Source organism: Alligator mississippiensis, chromosome 3, assembly GCF_030867095.1.
Source record: "Alligator mississippiensis isolate rAllMis1 chromosome 3, rAllMis1, whole genome shotgun sequence".
Classification (NCBI taxonomy): Eukaryota; Metazoa; Chordata; order Crocodylia; family Alligatoridae; genus Alligator; species Alligator mississippiensis.
In genome coordinates this window covers 157,832,970-157,856,010 of record NC_081826.1, presented here as the reverse complement: position 1 = coordinate 157,856,010, position 23,041 = coordinate 157,832,970, and the positions used below count along the sequence as shown (strand labels likewise).

The 23,041-nt window shown below is 45.8% G+C and overlaps 2 protein-coding genes across 3 annotated transcripts in view; one reads left to right on the top strand and one right to left on the bottom strand.

Annotated features, from left to right (window-relative positions):
• Positions 1 to 3,849, top strand: part of ABCA1 (ATP binding cassette subfamily A member 1) — a 122,298-nt gene extending 118,449 nt beyond the window's left edge. For both annotated transcript variants that reach the window (XM_006261408.4, XM_019490729.2), the window contains exon 50: positions 462 to 3,849. In XM_006261408.4, coding sequence (XP_006261470.1) covers positions 462 to 602 — 141 coding nt within the window. In that variant the 3' untranslated portion in view covers positions 603 to 3,849. The remainder of the gene's footprint in view (positions 1 to 461) is intronic.
• On the bottom strand, positions 2,472 to 22,305 carry LOC102572004 (protein NipSnap homolog 3A). The gene is made up of 7 exons (XM_059724587.1): positions 22,202 to 22,305; positions 19,150 to 19,357; positions 17,153 to 17,314; positions 14,726 to 14,875; positions 13,780 to 13,866; positions 13,556 to 13,681; positions 2,472 to 8,330 (listed from the first exon to the last, which is right to left on the bottom strand). Exons 1-6 carry the CDS (start codon positions 22,268 to 22,270, stop codon positions 13,605 to 13,607), a joined length of 753 nt encoding a protein of 250 aa, XP_059580570.1. The 5' UTR covers positions 22,271 to 22,305; the 3' UTR covers positions 2,472 to 8,330; positions 13,556 to 13,604.
• Positions 22,306 to 23,041: the final 736 nt, after the last annotated feature.

Here is a 23,041-nt window from a genome sequence, read left to right as displayed (position 1 = left end):
AGGGAAAGGCTTCTCTAGGAAAGAGTTTTCAAAGATTCTTGGCAAAGAAGCCAGCAAGAGGCTGTTCCAGGTCTTGGGGCCAGTGGGAGAGGAGGCTGAAAGGCAAGAGGAGAGACCAGAGGTTGGAAGAGAGGACACGGAGTGGATTTGGGCTGAAAGGAGAGTTTGTAGCAGAGTACGTTTCAGACAGGTGAAGCCAAGACAGTGCATGGAGATGACAGAGCAACTGAGAAGGTAGCCAAGTTTTTAGGCTTGAGATCCCCCACCTCAGGCTTTTTCCTTTCTAAAAAGGGAGGTAGATATTGGGGTGCCCAGCCATCATGCCACTGAAGCTAAAGGGAAGACTTTTTCCCTTATTTCAGTAAGAGTAGAAATAAATCCATGGCAAACATGGATCCTGTAAAGTATCCTGTACAAAGCAGAACCCAAAAGGGACCACTGGCCTCCCTTTTCTCTTGCAGGTATTTGTAAACTTTGCCAAGGACCAAAGTGATGATGACCACACAAAGGACTTGTCATTGCACAAACACCAGACTGTTGTGGACGTTGCAAAGCTGAATTCCTTTCTGCAAGATGAGAAGGTGAAAGAAAGTTGTGTGTGAGCCACTGTCTGCAAGGACCAGACAAGCAAAAGAGAAAAACAGCCTTCCTTTGCATGGGATAGGATATTCCCAAGGGGAAACGCGGGAGGAAAGAAACAAACTGGACACTCTACTGATAACCATTCAATGCAATGCAATTCAATGCAATGAAAACAAAAATTCCATTACAGAGGCAGTGCCTCCCAGAGTCGTTGCCTTGTTGTACTGTTCTCAAGTGAAAGACTTGAATCTAGTTTATTACAGCCTAACTCTGTGAAACTGTAGTATGGCACCCACTGGAGGCTGTGGGCTTTCAACCATACTGTTTTGTTCTTACCCATCTTTTTAATTTTTTTTTACTAGGATTGCAACCATAACTCATTGGGGAATCATGGCCAGTGATTATTTATTGATATATTTTTGGCATGCACATTTACTCTTTCAATCCTTTTTCATGTCAGGAGTGGAAATTCCCTGGTGCTGCATCCATTGCTGGCAATGAATGCACCAAAACAGCCAGTGACCAGAAGTCACCAAATGCCCCAGTGCCATGGCCTTACTTTGTGAAAAACATCTGATTAGCTCCTCTTTCAAGGCTTGTGTCAGTCAATCAGATAATCATAGGCTGCAAAGCAATACTGTACGTAGATGGTAGATGTGGATTCACTAGCCCATCCCTCGCCATCTGCTGCAGTGGATGGCAGCTCGCAAAACTCCAACCTTTGCAAAAGGCAGGGGACTGTCCCACCAGCATTGTGACCAATCGCCTACTTCTTACCTGGGGTTTTATGTAGACAAGTGCTTTCCCATTCCTTTTTAAGGTACTACAGCAGCTCCACAAGCACCTGGTGGAGAGCAGTGGATGAGAAGCAAAACTAGGGACTAGACCACAGCCACAGTCTCACTGGCTGCATATGCTGCTAGTGCCATGAGCAAATTGCCGTTCTGTTGTGTACTATCTGCCCTTTCATGCCTGCTTGGCATCAGAAAGGTACCCAGCATCTAAAGTTATTGCTTAGCAAAAATGTGTTGCCAATTCTGGCTTTGCCAAGCCAGTTAAACTAAAACCAGAAGAGATGTAGATTTTTTTTTAAACAGTATTATTTATGACCGTAAATAGGTAGCAAGATTAAGGTATGAAAATACTTCCAACTGATCTATGTAGCCATAGTGTAGTTTGTTACATTATGCCTGCATCACTGTGTTTATGCTTTCTCTCTTTCAGTTTCTCTCTTTGTTCAGTTTTGTTACAGATATGTAATGAGATCTGTGCAAGTTCCAGGTTTTGTGTCCTAGCAGCTACCGTGATCCTTGGGCTCAGTTACTATAAGTTCACCTCAGATTTTCCTATGTGGAGATGACATGATTACTGTTTCAGCTTCTGTAATATTCTGTAATAACGTGTTTCAGTTATTATCTGATCCTTAGCTCTTGTTTGTGGGGAAAAAGCACCTTTTTAAAAGTCTCCCCTGAACAGCTAGTCATTGGGATATCCACTGATATTCTGGGATTCAGACCTTCCCAGAGCAAGAATTTTTTTTTAATGGTGAGAATGGCTGACTGTCTTCTTGCTAAACAGGAGTTTTTTCTAGGGCATGAGGAATATGTTTTCAGTAATGCATTCAGCAGGCACCTTAGCCTTGCTTCAACAGTTAGGCCTACGTTCAGGAACCGGAACTTAAAGCACGTGAGCAGTCCCACTGACTGGTCTCGTTTATGTGCCTCATGTCCTTTGCTGAGCCTATGCTGTTAGCACACGTAGAAGTTCTGTTTTAGCTCTTTGTGCTCATCTACCAGAAGAGTAGTTCACTGGTTAGAGGTTTTTCTGGAATTCCTCCAGAATTTTTTAAGACATATGAGAAGTGACAGAAACTGAAACACACTACCTAGTACCATTAGGTAATGGGATTTTTATGTACAGACCTCCACATACATTTGGGATCGTTGACAACTTCAATTTAATACATAAAATGCTAATTTCTTAGCATTGGCCTCACTGGATCCTGCCCGGGGATAAAATAAGAGCTAATCTGTGGCTCTGCCAAAGTGCCTTTTTCATACTGTATTATATTTTTTTAAATCGTAAAATACTGTTTTAAAGGGGGAGAGGAGAGAAGTAGAAGGCATACCTCACTTCTCATAGCATACCCACAAGGACTCAGTTTGAGACTGCCCTAAAGCATCACCACAAAGGAGCTAGGAGATTAATATACACTACACTTTACAGAAATAGTAGGCTCAATCCTTCACCATACGAATAAGGAACATATGCTGTATTAACACCACTAAAAACCACTACTGCAGTTGGCATTAAGTCACAATCTGACCAGGAACAACTGAAGTTATGGATTCAGTCCAGCCATCGTGTCTTATTGATGAGTTCAGTGGGAGTTGGGGCCCAGAGGCAAGGGTGGAAGTATTTGCATTTAGGTCCATATAAATGGTTGCAGTTTCTCTCTGTACTGGTTCATATGTCACAGCAAGGGTATTTACCATGTGATTCTTTATCCTAACCCAGCCAAAAAGGAGTCTTGAAGAACCCTACTGCTACTGTGGCATTAGCAAACTGATGCATAACCTGGATTCTGAGACACAAAGAAGAGTTATGCTAAATACTGAGGCTAGCCAGATTGTTTGACAGCTTTTCAGTTCCTGGCAAAACCATAAATGTGGCAAGGCTTTTTTGTTCTGTTTTGATCTACATGGCATACAGACATTGCAGTTCTCACATGCTGCTCAGTCAATTGTTCATGGAAGTTATTTCAGTTGTTTTTTTCCTGCCCTTTTAGCTGGGTGTCAGCTGAAATGATCCCAAGTGCCACGTGTTATGACTGTGAACAGCTCTAATAATAGATTACACTGAGGGCATTTTACTGATCTGAAACAATGTTACCACTTGTTGTGCTATTAATAAATTGTTGCTTCCCTAATTGTATTTCAACTAGGACTTTACATGTTATATTTTCCCCAGGATAAAGTTGTGGGTGTTTTTGCTTCTCCTCTCCCAAGAGATAGAGTTGGTCCTTCATTCCAAGCACTTTATGCTGTCTGTAATGGGATCTATTTTTGCACTGGAATATCTAGTAACTTTGCAAAATCTAGAGAGAGATTTCACAACAGAAATTTCTAAGTTAAATCCTTCAGTGGACATTTTCAGTAAAAGCAAAAAGTTATATATATTTGTATTTGCTAATAACTGTTTATGTGAAGTATTAAAAAGGCATTTTGATTGCCTTGTCTTACATTAAAAAATAAAGTGATAACAGCACTGTTGGTCTACATAAGTTTCACTGATTTGCATTTACTGTTGAGCTGCACTGTAGTCTACTGTTCCTGGCTTGAGAGTTTCACTATGATGCAAACACCCACCCATGTCTTAAAAAATGGCAGCTTTGAGTTTTGTCCTTTAGAGTTTGGGTGGATCTAGGGATTAGAATAGGAACCAGGATGGGTGCAGACAAGGGACATACTTTTAAGAATTTAGTACTGGCGCACCCCACCTTGATCCTTATCCTTCTCCAATTTCAGTGACAGTGTTTTGTTTCTTAAATAATAGGACATTGATTTGAGTGCTTAAAATCCATGAGCCTGAGTTAGAAAACTTCAGTCCTAATGGCACAGCAAGTTACCGATACGTGTCAACAAGTAATTTCCCTTTGTGCTGTAAGGGGCAGCACTCTTTGCTAAATAAAGGAGCTGAGGATTGAATGTTTGTAATGAATAGTAGGCCTGTGCGAGTAGGCAGCTATTCAATCCGGCTTCAGATCTGGCCGCTTCGGATGCCAGCGATTCGATCCAGAGCTCCAGATCGGGTTCCCGCTTCGATCCGGCCGAAGCTTCAGAGCCGCCTCGGAGAGCCAGCCATAGGGTATAATGGGGAATCAATGAAATATCTATAACTTTGTTTTTTGTCTGATTTGGATGAAACTTGCAGAGATGGTAGCCTCTGCTGAGAGCATGAAGCCTGCCAAGTCAAGAAGATAGGTGCAGGGGTTTGGGGGGAATTGCACCTCTAGCTGCTGACAGGCAAAACTTGTGACATGGGTGCTTGTGCAACTGTCTGCCTTGGGGCACGGAAGTTGGGGGGAAGGGGAGACGCTACTGCAGGCCTGGCTGCTAAACTACTGTGTTACCAATCAATCATGATTCATTCAGGGACCAGCTTAATACACAGTAGCTAGCTAATGTAGCCAGTTAATTAGCAACAATTAACACCTACAAAACCATAGACTAAGGAAAGGAAATAATCAATACAGACAATCAACTGCCCCAAGACGAACACAGTTGCACAAGCACCCATGTTGCGAGTTTTGCCTGTCAGCAGCTAGGGGTACAGGACCCCAGAACCCCCTTGCACCCATCTCCTCGATAGCTGGCAGGCTTTGTGGTCGCAGCAGGGGCTATAATCCCTGCAGCTTTCACCCTGCTGCGCCTTAACACACACAGTGTCACCCATGTCATAAGTTTTGCCTGTCAGCAGCTTGAGGTGCAATTCCCTCCAAACCCCTGCACTGTTCTTGAAACTTGGCAGACTTTGTGGCCTCACCAGGGGCTACTACCCCTGCAGTTTTCAGCCCCCTGTGCTGTAACACATATACATGACATGAGTTTTGCTTTCAGGAGTTTGGGGTGCAGTTTCCCCCGAATCCCTGCACCTATCTTCTTGAAATTTGGCAGGATTTGTGGCCTTAGCAGGGGCCATCACCCCTGCCAGTTTCATCAAAACCAGACAGAAAACAACAAAGTTATAGATATTTCATTGATTCCACATTATACCCTATGGTCAGATCTCTGAGGTGGCTCCAAAGCTTTTCCAAGCCACTTTGGAAAGCCTAACAAAGCCAGTGCTTTGTTCTGGACACGCTGCTTTGGACATCAAAGCATCCAAAGCTTCTCCAGATCTGAAGCACAGTCTAAAGCCTTGCACAGCCCTAATGAATAGGGTCAAGCCAACATTCAGTTAATCTAGAGCTTAGTTAATACCATTTTAAACTGAAACACGAGTAGAGGCGTAGGGAACAGTGAGCTTCTCTATCTGCTCCTGAAGGCAAAGGAAAATGGAAGATCAAAAGCAGGACAGCAGCCAGATAGTGAGATTGCCAACCCAAGACCATTTTTTACCGATGGTCTGCAAACTTTTTACTGACAATCAAACTTTTTTACTGAGACGTTTTATATAATGTAAATAAAGTTCTTCTGTCAGGCCCTGGACAAGGACTGCATTCTAATTTAAGAGTTTAACACCAACCGTAGTGAAAAAATAGCGTGCTTGTCAGTAAAAAGTTTGCAGATTACTATATCCACTGCACTTTGGAGTGCTATATCCATTTTGGGCCTCCTGCTTCAACAAGGATGTGGACAGTTTGGAAAGAGGCCAGTGCAGAGTAACAAAGATGATTAGGGTTCTGGGAGGTATGAGTTAGTGGGGAAAGGCTGAAAAAAATGAAGGTTAATTAGTCTGGAGAAGTGAAGACTGAGGTGGGGGTACTCAATAACAGCCCTCAAATACCTGAAGGGAAATTATAGAGAGAAAGGAGGTGGGCTTTTCTCTATGACTGTAGGGGACAGGACTAGGAGCAATACCCTCAAGCTTCAACAGGAGAAATTTAGTTTGGAGAATAGGAGGAACTTTTTGACTATGAGGGTGGTCAAGCACTGGAACAGACTACATACAGAAATTATGGAAACTCGATCCTTGGAAGTGTTCAAGAGCAGGCGAGACAGACATTTGGCTGGGATGGTTGAGTCAGGGATGATCCTTCCTTGAGTAGGGGGATGGACTAACTAGATGACCTCATGAGGTCTCTTCCAGCCCTACTTCCATAATTGAAGTAAATATGTTTTTTTGACTTGGCAACTCTGCTTGACTGCAGCAATCATTTTACATTATGCTGCCCCCCAGCCATCCCATAATCACTGCCAAAGCCTGGTACCCCTGATGATACCCCATGCCATACTGTCCTTCTTGGGGGGTGGGGGGGGGGGGCTATTCACTGCAATGCCCTGGTACCCCAAACTGTACCCTGCATGTTGTTGCCTTCACTTCTCCAGTCCATTCCTCAGCCTTAGCCCCACCAGCCCACTCCCCTTATCCCAGCACAGACCCCCAAAGGACTACTGGCAGCCTACTTGCAAGGACAGCAGTGTTATAAGCAAGGACTGGATGTATCAAGAGCCACATGCATCTGGGAGCCAGGGTGGGAAGGGGCCTTTACCACAAAGGCCTGACTGAGCTCTGTGCAGGGTGCTGTGCTCCCACTCAGACATGAGATGGTGCTGCTCTGCTCTGTGCATCAAGACTTATCTCTAGTCTCATTCAAATGAGCTTCAATGAAGCTCAGGGCTGCTTAAGACCGGGCTCCATTTTTTTTTTAATTCTTTAGTTTTTTTGTTTTGTTTTTTTACAGATTTTACAGGCAAGCATTTTTAGGCTTGTTTTCCACGGAGTCTCCTTTAATATTACAGACAGTTGTGAATCCTGCCAGGTAGGCACAAGGGCTGCAGCCCAAAGCAGCAGTCAAGGTGAGCCAAGTTGTAGCATCAAGCAGAACTTGTGTCCTGACTTACTTCCCTGGAACGCATCTAGCCCGCCATGGGGCAGAGGCAGAGGCAGGTCACTAGCCCCTGGGCAATAGTTTAGCAGGCAGAGGGCTGCCCTGCCAACACCCTGGGCTTGAGACCTGCCTCTGCATCTCACACCTCAGGACCAAGTGCAGCCAAGCCCCACACCCTGCCCCCAGCCTCCTGGCTCCCTGCTTTCTTTTTTCTTTACTCCTTCTTAGAATTAAAACCAAGGGGCCACACCTTTAACCTTAAGGGCTTCAGCTCTTTGTAGGCTAGTGATTGCCTACAGGTCTGGGCGGGAGAAGAGGCAAGTTTAAGTCTCACTTCCACCGAAGAATCATAGAATGGTGGCTTCCTTGGGTTTGAAATGCATGGGTGTTTTTTGGTGGCCAGAAAGGCAGGGTGCAGGTTGGAGGAGCTTCAGTGACTTTTGCCTGACTACTGGAGCTAGCTCCAAATTTCCTCCAGTATGCCTCAGACCAATACACTTTCCTGCTTGTCCATATAGGAACCAACGGTACTGCTAGGCAAGAGACCATGGCAATGCAGGGCTTGCAGCATCACTGGGTCCTGCCGGCTAGGCTGTGGAGGCCCCCGAGGGAGGGCAGCAGGGATAGTTTCATAGTTGGTAGGGTCGGAAGAGACCTGAGCAGATCATCAAGTCCGACTCCCTGTCACGGCAGGAAAGGACAGCTAGGTGATAATCTAGCCTCCTTTTGCTAGCTCTCCTCTAGCTCCAGGGTAGGAGCAAGCACCACTTCCCTTGGAAGTTGGTTCCAGATCCTAGCCACCCTGATTGTGAAGTAGCTCCTCCTGATATCTAACCTGAATCTACTCTCATTCAACTTACGGCCGTTATTCCTTGTTACTCCCACTAGTGCTCGGGGGGAACAGGGACTCTACTATTGCCTGCTGGTCCCCTTTGCAAGTTTGTAGACGGCCACCAGATCCCCTCTCAGCCTTCTCTTGTGGAGGCTGAACAGGTTCAGGTCCCGTAGTCTCCACTTGTAGGGCCTCCCTTGCTGTCCCCTGATCATGCAGGTGGCCCTCCTCTGGATCCTCTCGATGCTGTCCACATCCCTCCTGAAGTGCGGCGCCCAGAACTGGATGCAGTACTCCAACTGCAGCCTGACCAGTGTTGCATAGAGGGGGAGGATCATCTCCTTGGACCTGCTCGTGATGCACCTGTGGATGCATGACAAGGTGCGATTAGCCTTCCTGTCCACATCCTCACATTGTCAGCCCATGTTCCTCTTGCAGTCAGTTACTCCAAGTTCCTTTTCTGCCTCTGCACTGATGAGAAGGGAGTTCCCCAGCCTGTAGGTATGCTGCTGGGTCTTCTTCCCCAGGTGCAGCACCTTGCACTTGTCAGTGTTGAAACCCATTCTGTTCTCATCTGCCCACCCTTGCAACCTGTCTAGATCTAGTTGCAGCCTGTCCCTCTCCTCCAGCGTGCCCACTTCTCCCCACATCTTAATGTCATGCACGAATTTAAACAAGGTGCTTTTTACCCCCTCATCCAAGTCGCTGATGAAGATGTTGAACAGTGCGGGCCTGAGGACCGAGCCTTGGGGGACCCCACTGCCCACATCCTTCCAGGTCAAATAAGATCTGTCCACCACCAGTCTCTGGTTGCCCCCTCCAGCCACTTAGTGACTGTGTAGGCATCAACGCCAGAGTCCCCTAGTTTTGTAATGAGAATAGGGTGAGAGGCAGTGTCGAAGGCCTTCCTAAAGTCCAGAAAGACTACGTCCACCGCGACACCCGCGTCCAAAGATTTTATGACCTGGTCGTAGAAGGCCACCAGGTTGGTCTGACAGGACCTGCCTCTAATGAACCCATGTTGGTTGCCCCTAAGCATGATCTCCCCTGCTGGCCCCTCGCAGATGTACTCCTGGATAATTTTCTCAGAGAGCTTCCCCAGGACCAAGGTAAGACTAAAGGGCCTATAGTTATCCGGGTCCTCCTTCCTCCCTTTTTTGAAAATGGGGACCACATTGGCTCTTTTCCAGTCCTCTGACACCTCGCCAGAGCACCACAAGTGCTCGTAAAGCTGTGCCAGGGGTCCCACAATGACCTCTTCTAATTCCCTCAGCACTCTGGGGTGCAGACTGTCAGGACCTGCTGACTTGAACACATCCAATCCACTAGAAGTTCCCTGACTAGGTTCTCGCTGACCCTGGGCCCGGTAGCACCTCCCCTGGGTCTGCCGGGGATCCTGGTAGGGGGGACACCCTGGTCCCTGCTCAAAAAGATGGAGGCAAAGAAATTATTAAAGAGGTTAGCTTTGTTGTCTGGTGTGACCACTAGATTTCCTAGTGTATCCTGCAGAGGCCCTACATTACCTCCTTTTACCCCCTATGTATTTAAAAAAGGACTTCTTGTTATCCTTGATCCGGGTCGCTAGTCCCATAGCAGAGTTCAAGCTCACAGTGGGCAGCCCACACCCATCCCTCTGTGCACAAATCTGGGGGGCATGTACCCCTTCCTGGGAGCGTGCAGTGGCGGGAAGCCAGTCCCCACACTGCATTCTGGACGAGCTGCCCGTGGCTCTGGGCCCAAAGTCCCATGCACTGCCTCAGCTGGGCAGCAACCCCAGCCCTGCCCAATTACCTCACACCCTCACTATGGGGGCCTCAATCCCCACCCCCCATAAGACTTACCTGTGGGACCTGCTCTCCAGGCTGCCTGGCTGCCATGTGCATGTGTGCGCATGCCCATCTGATCCTCCCACTCTCCCCAGTCCCTTGCAGGCTGGAAACCTGTTTCCCAAGTCTTTTTCCTTTAAAGGAGAAAAGACAGCTGTCTTTTGGCCCAGTGCTCCCTACCAACCTATGGGCTTGTACCCAGGAGGAGCCTAATGACCATCCCCACCCCCGGCCAGCAGCAGGAGTCCATTGAAGGGGTTCATGCCCTAGGAAGCAGGAGCAGTTTGTTGCCATTAGCAGCAAATCTCCTCCTGCTTCCCTGCATATGTGGATGCCTGCCCAGGAGCGTTTACTCTGCTCCCAGATTTAATGCATGTGTAGACATACCCTCCAGCCTATCTGTTACTCACCCCAATTTGGTGTCATCTGCAAATTTGCTGAGGGTGCACTGCATCCCATTGTCCAGGTTGCTGATGAAGATACTGAACAAAACCAGCCCCAAGACAGACCCCTAGGGTGCTCCACTTGATATCGGCTGCCAGCTAGACGTCAAACCATTGATTACTACTCTCCAGCTAGTTTTCTCTCCACCTGTTACAGTCCATTTAAACAACCCGCACTTCCTTAGCTTGCTTGTGAAAATGCTGTGGGAGACCATATCAAAAGTCTTCCTAAAGTGAAGGTATATCATGTCCACTGCTTTTCCTGCATCCAGAGCCAGTCATCTCATCTGTCCCAAGCAAACATGCAAGGTCTGTGCCAAGGTTTACCTTCAAGTTCTTCTCCAGCAGCTCCCAGCTTCAGTGCTTGGCTGCTTTGGCAGTACAGACAGCATCCATGAGCCTAGACTGGACCCAATGCAACAGGCTCAAGAGGGCCTCTCCATAACAGGGACTTGGAAAACAAGCAGTTATCAGCACAGGGTCTTGTCTCCTTCCCTGAATTTAAATACTCTGATATGAGTATAATAAAAAGTCTGATTGCTGATAGGAAATTTGGTTTAAAAGTATCTGACAGTTCTCATTCTCTACCTCCCACTAGGAACAACCAATTTATAGCTTTTTCTTTTTTCATTTCACACTGAAATAAGGTGAGACTAGGGGTTTTTAAATATCACACATCAGCAGAGCTTCTAATTCCCTCTTTCTGCCTTTCATTTCTCAACTTCTTAATTAAAAAGCAGTCTGGATTCCTGTACAGAGTCCATGTGCATATAACAATCCCAGGGTCATTTGAGTGCGAATTACAATAAATAGTATGTTTCTAGGAAGATTTTACATCTGAAATGTAGTCTCTAAAGACTTTGATTCTTCCTTTCCTACAGACTTTATGTAAATTTTAGAGTTTCACTCAAATTAAAGCAAGAGAGCAGGGAAGTTTCATTACAGCTCTGTGCCATTTTGGCCTCTTACTTTACTAAAACTTAATCCTTCCAGTTAGCTTGTTTCAGGTCAGAGAGGTAAAGAATAGATACTAGCAGGCTAATATAGCAAACAGTAGGATCCAGTTCCCAGATCCAGTTCAAAGTCTGATTAAACAGATGCCTCCAGGGACTGGACTTAAATCTACCATCCTCCTAAGAACACTGCAGATTTCTTCTTTTATGTAGCCCACAGAATGAAGACATATTTAAACAGATACAAACTGTAGTAGTTGGGAAATTTAATCAGATTCTATCCACACAGCATACACTCAACCATAAATATAATTTGAAGTGAGCAATGAATAGGGGTGCGTGAAGCAGGCCCTATTCAATTCCAATTCGGATTCGGCCCAAATCAGGGACAGCAATTCGATTCGTTGATTCAGATCACTGTCCCCGATTCGATTTGGCCGAATCCAAATCTAAAGATATAATGCTGATTTGGAGAATCATAGATACAGCTTTAAATGTTATTTCTACATACTTTGAGGTACCAGCACGGCTTGTGAACGCTGCAATGCTAGGGCACATGGAGCGTCCCACTGGACTGCGGGGTGGCCCTCCATGTGCTTGGTGGTGAACCCAGAAGGGGACTGGAAGTAATTCGGTCCCCCAGTGCCCCTATGGCTCAGCAATTGGCCGCAGGGGGACCCCGGGGACCACCCCTGACCCAGGAGGTACTAATTGCCAAGCCAGGGGGGTGTGGGGGGGCTTCTGGCCCACCTCCGGGTCTGCTGCCGAGTGTGCTGGGGAGCTGCCCACACTTCTGTGGGACACTCCATGTGCCCCAGCATCACAGCACTCACAAGCCCCTGCTACCTAGAGGTATTTAGAGGCCGCTTTAAATGTTTTTTCTATGTCCAACTCTCCGAATCTCTCCGAATTGATTCGGAGAGTTCCGATTCACTTCAGATAAATTAAAGGGTCCTCTGATTCAATTCAGATTCGGAGATTTGGCCACTGAATCGGGCCATGTCTCCACCAAATCGAATCAGGGACTGAAGCTTTGCACAGCCCTAGCAATGAAAAGGCCTAGTACTTGCATCACTAGCTCACAAAAGTACTTAAAGCAAAGCAAATAACAGCATCCTTGTTCCTGCACCCCCCAGATGTAGAAGCTGAGGTATACAGGGAGGAAATGACTTTTACCAGTTCTCATCTGTTTTCACTAAAGTTTAAGGTTTAGCTGAAAGTCTCCATCTGATCAGTGTTGCATGATATAATATTATTTCCAATTATTGAATGGAGCTAAAAGTGCTTCATTCCCGAGCTTGACATCTACACAATAAATCACCCCAACATTCAAATTATAGCTGGAAATCCACTACCACACAAGAGAGCCATATTTCATGTCAAGGTGTATAAACAAATGCTTCTGTCAGCTTTCCTTGAATCTGAATGGTCACTGACCACCTCCAATAACTTAAGGGCCAAGTTACTAGCTGGCTGAAAACTATCAAGGTTACCTACAGCCAAGATGTACAGCCTCCAGAATACTGCATTCATATTAGAGATTTTATAAGCTTGTGGTTGAAGAAGACTGAGGGGAGTCCCAGACTAGCAAGTTACATACTTTGAAAACACTAAAAATCTGTGTATACAATTTTATTAGGTTTTTAAGTGTTACACTGGAGCAAATCATTTTTGAAAAAATGTAGGCATGTCTCTCAACCTTGATTCGATGCATACATGAAGCACTAATATTTTATTCATAATCAATTTATGCATAAGTATTCAAATGTTTCCATGATCTATGAAATATATTATTGGTTAGGACCTGAATAGATTTCACTAGACCCAAATGGAAAGAGACAGCGACTGCAAAGCAGTATTTCAAGGGGTAAAAAGGGTGAACACTGCTTAAAAATAAATGTAAAATAACACTTAACCAACTTTACTGCAAGACTTCTCAGCTATAATCATAGCAATCTGTTTTTTAAGAATACAAGTGGACACACCAGTAAGGTTTATGGTCTCGACTGCAATCTGGGTTGCAAGGCACCTAGGACTTCTGCTTCTTAGACCCATAATTAGTCATTGAAAGACGCAGCAAAGCATGCTGTGCAGATGGCTGCAGCCCTCGGGTCAAAATTTCAGTAGCACAATGGGGAGCTTTGGATACAAGCTGTAGGATTAGTGGACACTAAGAAGAGTTTGCAGAAAGGTTTTCTGCCATGTGGGGCAGAGGCTGAATTTTTATTGGAGCCTGGACAGCCTAGAGATGAGTGAAGAGAAAAAATTACTATTTAACAATGGGAGGGATTAGCCCACATACTGTAAACTGAAGAGTATTTCCCCAGATTACATTAGCAGAGATCAATCTTGAAATGCTTTCTTACAGCATTTTGTTCTGCAGGATTTCTCTGTCATTATAGCTGTTGGTAAAAGCTATTTTAATGGTGAACATGGCAAAGGAATCAGGAGCATACTTCTCTGGGACTCCAGGAATCTGACACTCTCCCGCACTGAAATTAAACACACAATTAGTTAAAACAAGACAGAGATCCTAGGTGGGCAGTACTACAAACTATCTTTAGACACACCTAAAACAGCCCTCACTCACCAGCTGCTACCACTCTGGCATCCTCATGCGCATAATGCCTTCCTGCTGCCCGGCTGTCTGGATTCTCATTCCACCACATAACGTGAACTAGGGAAACAAGAATGAGAGAGACTGATTCCTGAAGGCCCTCTCTATTGTTCTGGAATCCTGCAGCAATTCACGAGACAAGTAGACTAGTACACAATCCTTCTGCGTACTTTTTGCCAGCTCATTTCATTGCATTTGAAAACCTCTCTCTCAGCACCCAAGTTTTTAAGGTCTTTAGATAACGTGTAAAACTGAATTCAGGGACACAGCTTTGCTCTGGAACCATACAAAAAAAAGACAATGACCAGGCATCCACTGCATATGGCCACTGACAGTTTTTGAGAGGGCTCTATCAATCTGGAAATAAGCTTTGGCCATATTCTTATTTGCACAATACATCTTTTAAAACATTTCAGGTCTTAGTTCTGTGACATGCATATTGCATTTCAATTCCCCACAGCACCCTGGTTCAAGGTGCATATGCAGTAACAAGAACTCCCTATTGCTATGATTTCAGTGCTCAGTACCTGTATCTTGGATGTTGGCTCTGGACAAGCATAGTCAGAGACAGACCCAAGTGGTTCTAAATGTGCTAAAGCCACGTAACGGGCCCCAGATCCAAAATTCAAACTCCAAAGCTGTGGTTGTACAAAAATAGGAGTTCAAATAATTTTACCAACACTTTCCAACTGCTTACCTGGATCACGGAGCCATGCTACTTTAGGTGAGAACGATTTTTGAGAGGGGTGGTAGTGAGGGGCAGCTGACAACAGACCTATGTAAGATGAGCTCTGTGCCCTACAAGGACATACAAGTCCACATTCTCCCCCTACCAGACACCCCACATTAGGTAAGAATACAGGGAAAGCGTTTGCCTCTCTGTGCCCATGTCTGTATTGGAAGCTGTCTAATGCTGTACCTGTATTCAGTAGCCCATATTCTGTGTGGAAAACACCAATCAGCTTAGTGTAGCCTGTACTGATGTGAGCACTGATAGCGGCTCTAAATGCCTGGCCCCACACAGCTGGTCCACCAGGTTTCATCTGAAATGTAACCATCTCGTATACCCCTGGCAGAAAAATACAAAAAAGAAATGCAAAATGAATACTGTGATTCTCCAAGTTGGAGGGCTCTTGTCACAGCTACATTTACTACAGTTCACTTAGAACAAAGGTGTCAAATTCATCTGGCCCCATGGGCTACATGAGGGGAGCAGAGCTGGTCTGTAGGCCACACTGAGCCTAGACCAGCCCTATGTATTGGATCCTGTGTGCAGGGCTGATCTGGTGCATGTGCCGCATGCAGTGCCAGTCATGGCCCCACACACTGCATGCGGCATATGCCAGCCCCAGCCTTGTGTATGGCACATGGCAGGTTCCAGGGCACGTACTGTACATGGTGTATGGGGCTGGTCTGGAACATGCACTGCCTGTGGCACCCGTGCTGGACCGCTCCCGCACATTGGATTCAGCAAGCAGGGCTTGTTTGTGGGTCCAATCTGGACTGGCCCAGATCCAGTGTGCAGGGTGTCACAACCAAATTAAATACTGCCCATGCCACAAGCAAGAAATATATTAATCAAAAACAGTTTTTTTCTACACTAGGTTAACTAAGGGTTAACAATAATGATAGTAACTGCTTTTTTGCTGCGCATGTCAAAAAGAAATTTATAACTGCGACACCAACATGAAATAGAACTTAGCCTTCTGTGCTGTACATAAATCACTGTAATTGTTCGGAATGACGGGAGTGTCCCTATGATAACACCCTAGCAAAGACCGCTAGATAATTGGCAATTCTAATTAAATTTATGACGTGGCTAAAAGCAATTGGCTATTACACAAATAAAACCCGTCTTCACTTCCGTGAAGTGGGAGACCTCCGCACACGCGCCTAAAAAACCTCTAAACGTATGCGTGGGAGTAACTGACAAATTGATCACTTGTCAGTTTCCCCCGTCTTGACCCAATCAGACATAAATCAACGACCCACCGGCCTGACCTTCTGCCCGACCTCCAAACTCTTATGCAGACCGACCTATGACCTACGAACTATAAGCGATAACTAACCAAGTACCTCTGACCTCCGTTGTTCACCACCTTGACGGTGTGAGTAAATAATCTTGCTTTGCAACCGATAAGCGTCCGCCTAATTAATTCCACTCCAAGCATCACAAGTACCTGCCTGACGGACCCTTAACTGCCCTGGTGGGAGTCAGGGACAGCTGCTGGCCGGCTGCCCTGGGTCCCGACACAGGGTAGGCCCAATGCAGGTTCCACATATAGTGCATGCCCCAGACTGGTCCCATGCAACATGTGCAGCATGTGCTGACCTAAGCCCTGTGCAGCACATGGGGTTGGTCCAGGGTATTACATATGGCGCCTATGCTATACCAGCTCTGTAAGCTGGATCCAGCATGCACAGCTAGTCTGCAAGCGCAATCCAGACAGGCCCAAGATCCAGCATACAAGGCTGGTCTGGCACAGGTTCTGCATGCAGAGCATGCCTTGGGCTGGCCCCAAGCGTCTTATGCAGTGCACGCCCCAGACTGACCTTGCGTGCTGCAGCTTCAGCCCCGTACTACATACAGCCCATGCCAGACCAGCCCTACGCACCACACACAGCACATAGGACCGGCAAGCACAGGTCTGCACGTAGGACGAAAGGTTGATCCGAGACCCACAGGTCGAGGACTGGATGACAGGGCCCTATGGGCTGTAGCTTTGACACCCCTGACTTAGTGCAGAAAGTCCCAAGCATTTTTGGCTGTTGGACAAAAAATTGTCCCAATAGGTTGTAGGATCCAACATCTCAAAGGATTGTGGGATTTGGGTCACAATTAAAAAAAACCCAAAAACAAACCAATGGGAAGTTAATTAAGCATCCCCCTGTAGTTCAAACTATCTCAGCTGAACAGAGAATTGCATAGAATCATGGAAAACTAGGGCTGGAGGAGACCTCAGGAGGTCATCTATTCCAACCCTCTTATTCAAGGTAAGGCCATCCCTGTCCAAATCATCCCAGGCAAGTGTTTGTCTCCAACCATCCAATTTTCAAATTCCTTCCCTATCATATTGGGCAAGATATTGGCCTCCACTCATATTCGTTCTTGTCATGAGTTTCTCTGAAATCCTCTACTCTAGGTTAGCTCCATGACTTTCTTCAGATATGAAAGTGAACACACCTAGCAAAAGAAGCAATACTATAGTCTCCCTCATTTACATTGTTGTAGAAGAAAGTATCTATAAAGCTTTCTGCTGGGCTTTTACATGATATAACACTTGGTTTAAACATTAAGCCATTTCTCATTATTGAATCAACATCAGCAGCTTTCAGCAATGCTCACCCCCTTCTTGTGGAGGCTTCCCAAGCTCACACCAGGGAACTAAGTAGACAATTTCATTGTATTGTTTTTCCAAGAAGGGCAGAACAGGAGAGATGAATTTTTCTTGCCATTCTTTATCATTAGCTATGGCTTTCCGAACAGCTGCTCTGTGAGCAAAATTATCTGTAAGAAAGGGAAAGAAATTAAGTCTTGATTCCATTTAGCCTCCATGTCATACCAAATGTAATTAAATAAAATGGTTAGGAGGAGGAAAACTGCTTAGGAGTCAGATTTCAAATAGGGGTCATTTCTTTAAAATGACTTATTAAGTCAAAACCAGTTTGGTGGAGTTTAATCATATTATGCAGATAACTCTGCCGCTCGGTGTTAGAACAGTGTCAGGTCAAACCAATTTTCCAAGCAAGATTCTTATCAGACTCAAAACAAGATTTACAATGGTTTCTAAGTTACCATGACTTCTAATAGCTTTAAGACCAGTAGTGAGTTTTATATATGTGCATACGTTTTCCCTACCTACTGCTCCTGAAACAAAAAAGAAAAAGGAAAAGAAAAAAAAAGTGATCAGTGATATAACCTTTGTGAAGTTTGCTGCTGTCTCTTCATTTTATTATTTCCTCTTCATTTACCTTTAAATAAAGGTAAATAAATACCTTTAAGTACATTTCACTTGGTTATATGAAATGTAATCAAATATTAAAAATTAAATCTTTCCTATGTTTTTTAAAAAGTAAAACCATAAAATGACCCAATTAAATCTTCTACTCAACCTGAAAGGCTCTATAATGATCCTACAGTCTCCTTTCAATTTAATACCTTGCATAAAACATGCACATATGTTTATGCAAAGATTTTTCAAGAATTTTAGGAAAGAAACCAACATAAATGAAGAATCAGAAATAATAATATCTTGGTATGATAATAGCAGAAAATACAATGAATACATTTTAACTAATAAAAGGAAATAAAACAAAAATTGAGTGCAAAGGAAAAAAATACGGGATGATACAAGGCCATATTTGAACATGGTTAGGGAACGAACTGGACAGGAATTAACATTTTTTTTTTTACTTATGCTTCCCTCAGAACATTTCTTAGTGGGTATCCTAAAAAAAAAAATCCTTTTAAATAATTAAAAAGAGAACAAGAAATTCTGTGAAATGGAATCTGTTTCTATTTACAGGATGAGAGATTCAGCTAGCCCTGGAATACTGTTCAGTAGGGCAATGACTCCAAGCACACAAATATGGATTAAATCCAAAGAGGCAGGAGGAGCATCTACATCCAAGACTGACCAAAGGAGGACAACTATATAAAATGCACTAAAGTTACTAACAACTCAATTGTGCTTTTATTGAAATCAATGTTAGAATTACCACTGACATCCATGGTACATAATCTGCCCCCAAATTAGTGTGTCTATATTAGATTTTTTTTTTTCCAGACTGCCTCTTTTTTACCTTGGAGAACTCAACTATGGTAGAGTCTCCCTTACTTATCTTTGGCATTTTTTTCCTCATTGTCTCTCCGCCCTTCCCACTGTTTTCCTAATTTCCACCTATTTACATTCTCACTGACATCCTGTCACACGTTTAGCTTCTTTCATTCCTTGGAGATCTCATAACAGCAGAGACTCCCTATGCCTGACTGAGCCCGAAAGCTTGCAAAGAGCTTTTTCCCAACTACTCAGTTGGTCTAATAAAAGATATCACATCTACTCAAAGAAGCTTGCCTCCCTAAACTAGAATTAACATTAAACAGTCTGTGTGGCTTGCATTTGCATACACCCAGTAAAACTGACACGTAGAGAGATGTTTAAGTGCCTCACCTGAACTCTGCAAGTATCTGCTCTCAGCAGACTGTACAGGAGCTAGTCTTTCCTATCACTTGTTTGTTTACAGTGAAAAACAGAAATGATATCCATTGGAAACATTCTCCTTTATCTGTCTAATGTACAGGGCTGACAAAACCAGGGCAGCATGAAGAAACCCCACTCATACCAAACTTCCAAATATGGATGGCTTTATTCATTGCCCCAAACTCCACAGTCCAGAATCCTGTCAGCTCCGAATGAGCTGCGCGAAGGTGGATGTATTTACCGACCATTTCCACAAACTCTTTCATCTTTCCCGGCTTAACATCATAGGTACGTATTTCATAGAACGTGGCATTATTTTGCCTAGGCCCTGTAGCAAGAGATGCAAATACCTAAGGAAGAAAGTTAAATAAAATAATTGAAGCTGATATTTTGACTCATAAAACCGCCTCCATTTCAGACTTTAATGCACAATTATAAGGAGAAGCTGGCAGTGCCATCTAGCGTATATAGGTTGCAGAATATTTCCCACTCCCAGCCTGTGGTTGCTAAGTAAAGAAGAAAGAGCCACAAAGTGCACTGGGAACATCTGAGCTGCCAGAGCAACTTCTCAACCCCCAGGCCAAGCACGACACCCAAGTGACCGACTCCACTGGGAGACATGTTCCCCCAACACACACTGCTGTTATTTTACTGTACCCATTGATGCACAAGTCTCACGGATTATTAATGTGATACAGCAATTGAACAATAATTCATTCTCACCAAGTGATGCCCAACGTTGTAACGTAGCACCCATTCCTGAAAATCCTAGCTCACATCATCAGTCTCCCATAGACTTCAAAACGATAAGTGTTTGCAAGTTATAGCCATTAATCTAAAAGAAGCAACTCTGTTAAATCCGAATCCTAAATCTTAGGAGGTGGGTAAAGTGGCTACCAAGAATCTCTCTTCATCCTGCCTCCTTGATTTTTGGCAGAACAGGACTGGGCCCTGCAACTACTGCTTGTATAGACAAAAAAAATCAATATACTGATGATTACTATATTTTCTCACCTATAAACCATACCTTTCCCCCAAAAACCATCTGGGGAAAATTGGGGTGCACATTATATGTGAGGAAAAAGGACCCAAATGAATCCAGAAATGTAGTAGGGAGGGCAGTAGGAGCAAAGCAGTTAGCAGCATTAAATGCCACGGCTCAGATAGCCATGGAACCTGGTGTGCAGGACTAAGGTGCTGCCACTGACCTAGATCAAAGATTTTTTTCCTTCGGCCTCCCCTTCAAAAAATCAGGTGGATACTATATACAGAGGTATGCTACATGTGAAAAATACGGTACTCTTGAAACAAAAAATGGTTCAAAACTGAATTCACAATATGAAGGAAATTACTACCATACCAAAATAACACATGCTTAAACAACCATATAAATCAAACCAATTTCAATTATGCTCAGTAACACAGCTTCTACTTAGGAGCTTTATAATTTCATCAAGGCATCAATTTGAATATTTTTTATTTATTTGGGTGTATCAAAATATGCTTAACTTTCTTTTCTTCTTTACCTTTTAGATTGCAAGTTAATTTAACACTACTGCTAGCTAAATATCTTTCCCTGACAAGTGCTTTCACAACACATTTACTCATTTAATCTTAAATCAATATTGTTATTTAAATATTATTTAGCAGAATAAATTTCATCGCTGGATGAAAAGACTTGCTTCCACCTAGCACACTGTTCCTGAATTTTGTACCCCAAACACTTTCTGATAGCCTACCAAGGGCTCGCTTCAAGGTGATTTGCCTATTTCACACTAATAAAAAAACATGTCACTAACCCCAGAATATTTTTTTTAAAACTCTTTGAATAAATGAACAGAAGTTACTTTTTGCAATCTGAGTTTCACCAGGGATAACGATTTGCAGTTAAATCTCACCATAAATTCAGAGGGAAGTGGCTGCAAGATGTGCTGTGTGATTTTATAGGAACAAGTAGTATGCAACCTAGCAAGTACACCACATAAAATAATGTACTTTCTCTCATATAACTTGGCCCAAGATACTATGCACATCTTGATTTTGAAAAGGCAGCACGAAGAAACAAGCTCTTACCTTCAGTAAGTATCTCAATACCAGCAACTAGGGAGCCTATCCCCCTGGACTCCTGCAGAACAGGGGGCAGGATGCAGTGGATCTTGAAGGTCTGGATATGGGGAGTTGGGGCAGGTGGTGGAGTAGCTGGGGGCTCCTGGGAGTTGCCTCCCAGCAGCCTTGGATTTGTGCAGAATAGGACTGTGCTCCTGAGCCGGCTGCCAGCCCTGCACACTGGACAGGGCCTGCAACCCGACCTGCTCACTGGCCCCCTCTGGCATAACGGGTCTGGGGCTGCGGGTCAGCTCAGACGCAGCATGCTGGATCTGAAGCAGTGCATGGGTCCAGCCATGGCCCAACCAAGCCTGATCTGGTGCACCCGGTCCAAGGCCACCTGCTGGGTCCAACCCAGTGTGCCAGGTCCTGGGCCACACTATGGATGGGGCCCACGAACCAACCCTGTGTGCAGGCCCAATCTTGTGCGCAGGGCCCTGTCCTTCAGCTGGGGGCGCAGGGGCGGCATGCCCTGCTGTGGCTCCCCCAGCAAATTTCCAGACCCACAGGGAGCCCTATTTCTTGCATACAGCACCTCCCCCCCAATTTCTATCAGCTTCTTGTTTTGCAAGGGAAAGATCTGGGTGACAGGTGAGGAAATAAACTGCAAGTCAGTGCTAGAGCTGAATTTCTCGGTGAAACTTTGGGATACCACACGATGGAGATACCCCGCTTTGCCTTTCAGACCGTCAGGTTCACCTCAGAGGACTCCCAAACACATCTGTAACCCGGAGCAGCCACGATGGACGGCGTGTGGCACCATTGCCCGCGCGACAGCGGACTTCAAAGGGACAAGGCACCCCACCCCCCGGGAACCAGCACCAACGCCTGGGGGCGACTTCGCCCGGCCGCCGCGGAGCCGGGGCCGCTGCTTGTTTCCAAAGGGAAACGCGGAGGAGCCGACAGGGAGGGAGGCCGCCCCTGCCCCTGCCCCTGCCCCTGCCCCTGCCCCTGCCGACCCGCCGCGCAGCTCCGGGGCGGCTCCGAGCAGCGCCAGCGCGGCCGGTGCCCCTGTGCGCGCCGTGCGCTACGTGCGAACCGCGGCGGGCCGCAAACCAAACCCGGCCGCTCCGCCGCCCGCCTGTTACCTGGCGCCGGGCCCCAGGGCCGCGCGCCGCCGCCACCAGCCGCCCCCCGAGCGCCCGTAGCCCCAGCATGGCCACAGCAGGAAGCCACCAGCCCTGGCGCGAGGGCGGGGCCGGGGGCGGGGCTGCCAGGGGCCTCCCCGCCACGCCCCTCCTCCCGCAAGGCGGCCCCGCCCACACGCTGCCCTGCAGCCCCGGGACCCCGTGCCCCTCCGCCGCGCCTCAGTGCGCCACGGCCTCAGCGCCGCCCCCCCTCGGGGCCAGGCCACGAGGGCCCGTGTCTTCTCGGAGTGCGAGTATGGCCTGGGGGGTGGATGGCAGCATTTAGGGATGGAAGGCAGGGTCGATTTGCACCTTAGACACAATGAAATTAGACCTCTGTCTCGCTATCTAGCTATCTTTTTTTTTTTTAAAGAAATGTTTCATCTTCCAAGCCAAATCAAGTCCAAATCCCTGAGTCAGTCCAGACCCGTAAGTGCCCCTACTACGGGCAAACATCCGCCACCCCTACCAGGGGCTTCAGACATTTCCAAAGTCTTGGCAGGCATCTTACGTGCAGGCCACCCCAGCCCCTTGGCGATCTGGTGTCCCCCAGACTGGAGGCACCAGTTACCCATGTTTGTGGCACGCTTGTCAAAAAAGTTACGCCCCCGCCCTTAGTTTAGCTACTGGTCAACACTTATAGCCCTCCTCCTTCCTGTGCTTTTCGAGGTGCTTTGGTTTCCCACCAGTGCTAAAACAAAGGCAATCCTCAGAGCGCTTGGACTGGTATTGTACCTGTTACTAGCATGGACTAAGAACTAGCTCTGCTCCATGGCCCGCTGAAAAGCCAGGATGCCTTGA